Source organism: Mustela putorius, unplaced genomic scaffold (genome assembly GCF_011764305.1).
Source record: "Mustela putorius furo isolate JIRA1106 unplaced genomic scaffold, ASM1176430v1.1 tig00537227_pilon_pilon_pilon, whole genome shotgun sequence".
Lineage (NCBI taxonomy): Eukaryota > Metazoa > Chordata > Mammalia > Carnivora > Mustelidae > Mustela > Mustela putorius.
In genome coordinates this window covers 7564992-7571259 of record NW_025422368.1, presented here as the reverse complement: position 1 = coordinate 7571259, position 6268 = coordinate 7564992, and the positions used below count along the sequence as shown (strand labels likewise).

General features: G+C 59.2%; 1 protein-coding gene across 3 annotated transcripts in view; it reads right to left on the bottom strand.

Annotated features, from left to right (window-relative positions):
- Positions 1 to 304: 304 nt before the first annotated feature.
- The window catches only part of COL2A1 (collagen type II alpha 1 chain), a 30949-nt gene continuing 24985 nt past the window's right edge, over positions 305 to 6268 (bottom strand). For all 3 annotated transcript variants that reach the window (XM_004765626.3, XM_004765627.3, XM_004765628.3), the window contains 13 exons: positions 5622 to 5783; positions 5325 to 5432; positions 5006 to 5113; positions 4733 to 4786; positions 4470 to 4577; positions 4201 to 4254; positions 3937 to 4044; positions 3629 to 3682; positions 3113 to 3220; positions 2479 to 2767; positions 1818 to 2005; positions 1380 to 1622; positions 305 to 892 (listed from right to left, as the gene is read on the bottom strand). In XM_004765626.3, the coding sequence (XP_004765683.1) occupies positions 746 to 892; positions 1380 to 1622; positions 1818 to 2005; positions 2479 to 2767; positions 3113 to 3220; positions 3629 to 3682; positions 3937 to 4044; positions 4201 to 4254; positions 4470 to 4577; positions 4733 to 4786; positions 5006 to 5113; positions 5325 to 5432; positions 5622 to 5783 (1731 nt within the window). In that variant the 3' untranslated portion in view covers positions 305 to 745. The remainder of the gene's footprint in view (positions 893 to 1379; positions 1623 to 1817; positions 2006 to 2478; positions 2768 to 3112; positions 3221 to 3628; positions 3683 to 3936; positions 4045 to 4200; positions 4255 to 4469; positions 4578 to 4732; positions 4787 to 5005; positions 5114 to 5324; positions 5433 to 5621; positions 5784 to 6268) is intronic.

Sequence of the window (6268 nt, the reverse complement as noted above, 5' to 3'; positions counted from 1 at the left end):
TCCACATGCCCTAGAGGTGTGTTTTGTGTTTACTCAAGAACAAGTCATGCCTATATTTTCTGCACCCCCTTCCCAAATCTTGGCCTCTGGTCCCAGTTCCTTCCTGGGTTCCAGGCAGTGTGAAGGTGTGAAGGTTACAAAAGGAGGCAAGTATGTGTTTGTGTGAGGTTACTAAACCAGGCAATGTGACTCTAGTGACCTCCCTCCTGGTTGAAATGTCTACAGAAGAAGGCCTTAGGATGGCCATTTGGTCTACAGAATCAAAGACTAAGGGAAAATAAAGAACAAATCACAGGTCAAAATGTACTTTCCAATAATTTTTTTGTTTTTAATATCAATTGATGTTTTAAAAAATACAGAGGTGTTTGACACAGAATAGCACCATTGTGTAGGACACACTCAGTTCCTGCGCCCGGCACCTGAAGGGGGGTCTTCTTGCCTGGGCTGGGGACAGTCACTCAGAGGGGCGTTAGACTCACACCAGTTAGTTTCCTGCCTCTGCCTCGACCCAAAGGTCTTACAGGAAGACAATAAATAAATAGAACACCGAGATTTTATTTTGCAGTCTGCCCAGTTCAGGTCTCTTAGAAAGAGAGGGGAGAAAAGTCCACACTGTGAGCGGGTGGGGTGAATGGTCATCAGGTCAGGTCAGCCATTCAGTGCAGAGCCCTAGAGTGACTGCGACTGGAAAGTACTTGGGTCCTTTGGGTTGGCAATGGATTGTGGTGTTTGTGGGTTCGAGTTTTTACAAGAAGCAGACAGGCCCTATGTCCACACCAAATTCCTGCTCGGGCCCTCCTATGTCCATGGGCGCAATGTCAATGATGGGGAGACGTGAGGTCTTCTGTGACCGGTACTCGATCAGAGTCTTGCCCCACTTACCGGTGTGTTTCTAGGGGAGAAAGAAAAGAGACACTGTCCAGTGCCAGCTGCCCAGGACCCCAAATTTGAGCCTCATAGAGCACAAAACACAAAACGTGCTCTGAGGCTCTCCTGACCTCTCTTTGGCTTGCCAGAGCCCTCTCTACCTCAACTCCTGTCCCTGCCAGCAAGACCCCCTCCATGCTCCCCTTCTGTACTGGCTTCCTCCCCTATAGTGACCCTCTCTTCGCTTCAACCTGTGGGCTGACCCACAGACCCACAGTCCTACGGGGGTAACTGGACATGCTGGGTTGGGCTTCTTTTCCCTGAGCCGAGAGAGGGAAGAAGATAGAATAGCACCCCTCCTTTACCTGTGCCTCTGCCCATCTTCTCTGCCTAACCCCTCAAGCTCACACCTCTGAGGAACCCATCATTTTAGGCCTGCACCAGCTGTGGCCCGCCCTTGGCCTCAGGTGGCCCATCTCCCTTCCCTGGAGGCTCCAGCCAGCCCGACTCACCGTGCAGCCATCCTTCAGGACGGTGTACGTGAAGCGGCTGTTGCCCTCAGCCCGGATCTCCACGTCATTGGAGCCCTGGATGAGCAGGGCCTTCTTGAGGTTGCCGGCTGCCTCGTCCAGGTAAGCGATGCTGTTCTTGCAGTGGTAGGTGATGTTCTGGGAGCCTTCAGTGGACAGCAGGCGTAGGAACGTCATCTGGACGTTGGCAGTGTTGGGAGCCAGGTTGTCATCACCATAGCTGAACTGTTCGGGCAGAGAAGAGTGGTGTGAGGCCCAGGGACAGCATCCCATGGGATCACGATTAAAGCTACTGTCCCTCCGTTCCTCCTAAGCCCCAGAGGAAATGGGTGAGAGTGTGGGTGGGGTGCCAACAACTCGGATGCAGGAAGAACACAGTCTGGAGGCGCCCTCTCTGGCCCAGAGAAGTCAGGTACTCACGTGGAAGCCGCCATTGATGGTTTCTCCAAACCAGATGTGTTTCTTGTCCTTGCCCTTGCTGCTCCACCAGTTCTTCTTGGGAACGTTCGCTGGGTTGGGGTAGACACAGGTCTCGCCAGTCTCCATGTTGCAGAAAACCTTCATGGCGTCCAAGGTGCAGCCCTGGTTGGGGTCAATCCAGTAGTCTCCTGCGAGGGGGGAGGCGACATCCTTTCAGGGCTCAGATAGGCAGACCCTCCCAAGAGGGCCAGGCCTTCCTGGGAGAGACAGAAAGGCTTCTGGGGACACAAGGGACAGAGGCACTGGTGGCGAGGGCCACGAGTGGCCAAAGGGAGGACAGATGCAGGGATCCAGGAGCAAGGAGACCCAGGTGGGAAAGTCTGGTGTTAAACAGGGGTGTAAGCCAAAGGGCAGGTGCACCAGGCCTGCCTGGCAGACAGAGCTCCCCCCACCATTTCCCATCTGCCATGTGGCCATGGCAGGACAGGGCCCGAGCTGCATGTTCTCTGCTGTGGGATGGAGGCTCAGCCATATGCCAGAACCTTCCAGGCCCGGCTCTGCCCTGTGCTCAGGGACGCCTCCTCCCTTGTTCTGCAAGGGCCCCACCCAGCAGGCTGACTTCCTGCTCTCTGGGGCCAGGGCTCCCGCCTCACAGGCTCACCGCTCTTCCATTCAGGGTGACAGAGTTTCAGGTCCCGGCAGGTTCGAGCAGGGTTCTTGCGTGAGCCCTCGGGGCTGCGCAGGCTCTCGATCTGGTTGTTGAGGGACTTGAGCGTGGCGTCCACCTCGGCATCGTGTTGTCTCAGGTCACCAGCTGGCTGGTCGGCCCGCATGTACTGCAGGGGGTCGGGGCCCTTCTCTCTCTGGCCGAGGCCAGCAAAGGCAGACATGTCGATGCCAGGGCCGGGGGGACCTGGAGGGCCAGGGGGCCCGGGATTTCCAGGAGGACCCTGCAGCGGGAAACAACGGTCAGCTAGGGATCGTTGGGACAGGCCCCTCCTGGGTACATCTCCCCCTGCTAGAATATACTAGAGGGTCTTCTTCCAGTCCCATGGGTGGCGGAGGACTATGGAAGGCCAGGACCAAGAAAATCCTAGCACCTTCCCACTTCTGCATCAGCCCCTCTCTTCTTGGCCCAGTACCAAGCATGGATCCTTTGAATGTCCCAGGAAGACCCAGCATAAAGAATGCTATCATCATTAGCTGCCCTCAAAGAGACTCTTGGCCCCAGAGCACACAAGCTTCTTGGACACTGGGGACAGCCCAGACTGCGAGGAAGGGATCAGGACACTTACGGCAGGGCCAGTTTCGCCTGACCGTCCACGGGGGCCAGGGGGCCCGATGGGGCCGGGGATTCCATTAGCACCATCTTTGCCAGAGGGACCAACAGGGCCAGGAGGACCCTGCACAGCAGGAGAGAAGAGCAATCAACGAAGGGACAGTGGGAGGGCGGGGTGCCACTCGGGGGGCCATCCTGCGGTGAAGCCCCGCAGCTTCACGCTTCTCCGTCACAGAGCCCAGCTGGGTCTCCACTCGTCCAAGAAATAGCAGGGTGGCCTCGCGGCTCTCCTACCAGCCTAAGCTCCTCGTTGTCAGATCCCATTCCTGGGGGCCCATCCAACAGCCGGAGCTGTTGTCACATTCACCCAGCCTGTAGACCCAGGGGCTTTTCTCGCTGCGGTCACCCCAAGCCAGTCCTACCTCCACTGTGGAGTGAGGCCCTCTGAGCCTGAGGCCTCCCTTTTGCCCGCATGCCTGGCCAGTGCCTGCCCCCCAGCCTCCCAAGGAAGGGCTCACTCCATCTCACTTACTCTAGGACCAGAAGGACCAGCAGGACCAGAAGCACCTTGGTCTCCAGAAGGACCCTATGCAGAAGGAAGAGGCAAAGGTCAGAGGTCAACACAGACAGGGCCTCGTCTACCAGGGTGGGAGGCTATCTTGAACATACCCAGGACATATTCTACTCCCATTCCCTTTCTACTTTCTTGGGGTTGGAGGGAGGAGCAAGTCCTGGAAATTTCCTGGGGCGATCCCAAGTTGACTGAGCAGCCTGGGACCCTCAAGTGGGCTCTGATCAGTGGGAGGCACTGGGGAGCCACGCATAGACAACAACACTCACGGGGGGACCAGGCAGACCCTGCAGACCGGTGAAGCCACGGTGTCCCTTCAGTCCCCTCTCGCCAGCCTCTCCAGCTTCTCCTTTGTCACCTCGGGGACCTTGAGGGCCCTGGGAATAAGACAGACACAGGTCGGGTCAGGTCAGCCAGGCAGTAGTATGCTGTGGGCCTCACCTGAGCCAAGGAGTCCTGGAATCCCCAGGGTCTCCACTGCCCTCCAAACCTGGCCTCATCGGGAACCCAACAGAGGACACACAGATACTCACTGGGATTCCCCGGGCTCCAGCTGGTCCTGCGGGACCCATGGGGCCTTGTGCACCCTGTGAAGGAGAGTGTGGAAACAGCGTCAGAGCAAGGGTGGGACAGGGAGGGTCCTCCCTGGCATCTTCCTGTGGCTGGGCACCGAGGTTGCAGCTCCCATGGCCCAGAGACCTCCCGGACCCAGGGCCTGGGGATCAGGCACATGGGGGTGAGCTCCCAGCTCACTTGGCCACCCCCCTCCACTTCCAGCTTTTACTGAAGTAGGGATACTTACAGCTTCTCCTCGGTCTCCTTGCTTTCCAGTTGGGCCAGCAGGGCCAGGAGAGCCAGGGGGCCCAGGAGCACCAGGGGCACCCACCGCACCGGCCTCACCACGATCACCCTGTCAGGAGAGAGGTCTTAGGCTTAGAGATTATTCCAGAACAGACATGGAGAAAATGTCCTTCCAAACCAAGAGGACTCTAACCCTACCCTGCCACTCCAGGCAGAGCTGTTAGACCTCCCTTTCCCACTGCACAGAGACCCCCAGACACTCACCTTGACTCCAGCCGCGCCATCTCTGCCAGGGGGGCCATCAGCACCAGGGCTTCCCTGGGCAAGGGAGACGAGATGCCATGAGAGCTGCCCTTGCCCGGCCCCCATCTGCTTACCCACCCTGCCCACGGAAGCCCCAGGCTCGTGCCCTTCCATTCAGCTGCAGCTTCAGAAGCTCCCCAAGCTTCCTTCTGCCTTCTTCCCTGGGCACTGGTTCTGCGTCCCTGGGCCCTCTCTCCCTGTGAACAGCCACCCACCGGGCATCCCGAGGCTCACCTCTCGTCCGGGTTCACCAGCGGGACCGGTCAAGCCAGGAGGACCCACGGGACCGGGGGGACCTCGGTCACCAGATGCACCAGGAGCTCCCTGCTTACCAGGCTCACCCTGGAGGGACAGTGACAGGGACAATGAGTGTGCACTCGAAAGAATCCCGGCGCAGGACCCGCTGGGCCTTCCCAAAGAACGGGCTGACAGAGGGAGAGCTTGGAGGGTGTGGAGTGGGCGGGAGCCTCAGAGGGTGGTGGTGTTTCTGCAGGACAGTGTGCGGAGCTGGACCGGGCCCCACTCCCCAGAGGAAGGGGCATCCGTCACTCACCGATGGCCCAGGCAAGCCTGGGAATCCTCTCTCACCGCGCTGCCCAGGTAGACCAACGATACCCCTCTGGCCAGCCAGACCTTGGGGACCTGGAGGACCATCAGGACCCTAAGAGAGAGGAGATGGGAGTGAGAACGTGAGCTGCGACCTCGAGTGACCCAGCCATCCACAGGCACCAGCCCTCTTCCCACCCGAGCAGCGGCCCCTCCCCGGCAGCAGCCCCTCCCCAGCAGCCCCTTCCACTCTGGGCGCTGTGAGCTCCAGAGACTCCCCGGCCCCGGCCTGTGAGGGACTTACAGAGGGACCGTCATCTCCGGGCTCTCCCTTCTCGCCAGGGGGTCCAGCAGGACCTTGGAGACCAGGGTCACCGGCACGGCCCGGGGGGCCACTGTCTCCTCGAGCACCTTTGGGACCATCTTTTCCAGAAGGACCAGGGGGCCCAGGGGGCCCAGGGTTTCCCTAGAAAAGCCATGCAAGAAAGGAAAACTCCTCTTACCCTGCTCCATCCAGGCTGCCAAAGCCTGGGGGTGGCCATCTTCCCCTGGGGCTCCCTCTGCATGAAGGACAGCCTGACCCCGACCCAGTGCATCTCTTCCATCCTCTCTCGCCCGCGGGTGCTATGAGCAGCCAGCCCAGGCTTCTTCAGCCCTTGAAGTTGCCTTTTCTGCTCTACTTGGATTTCCTTCTGCCTGTTCCCTCTGGGCCTCAATCGCACTGCTCCTTCCTAAACAGCTGGAGCCCGGCCCCTCCTAAGTCTAGGTATGTACTCCCCCTGCAAGGGGTGGTGGTGAGCTGGGGGACGTCCCCGCCTTGCCTCCCTGGCAAGCTCCAGAGGGGCAAGATGCAGAGTTTGTAGAGGCCCGGAGCGCAGAGCCTGCTCTAGAAATGTGTCAAGGCGACGATGCCTGCCTCTCCTGTCCCCGAGCCAGAAGTCTGAGGGTCCA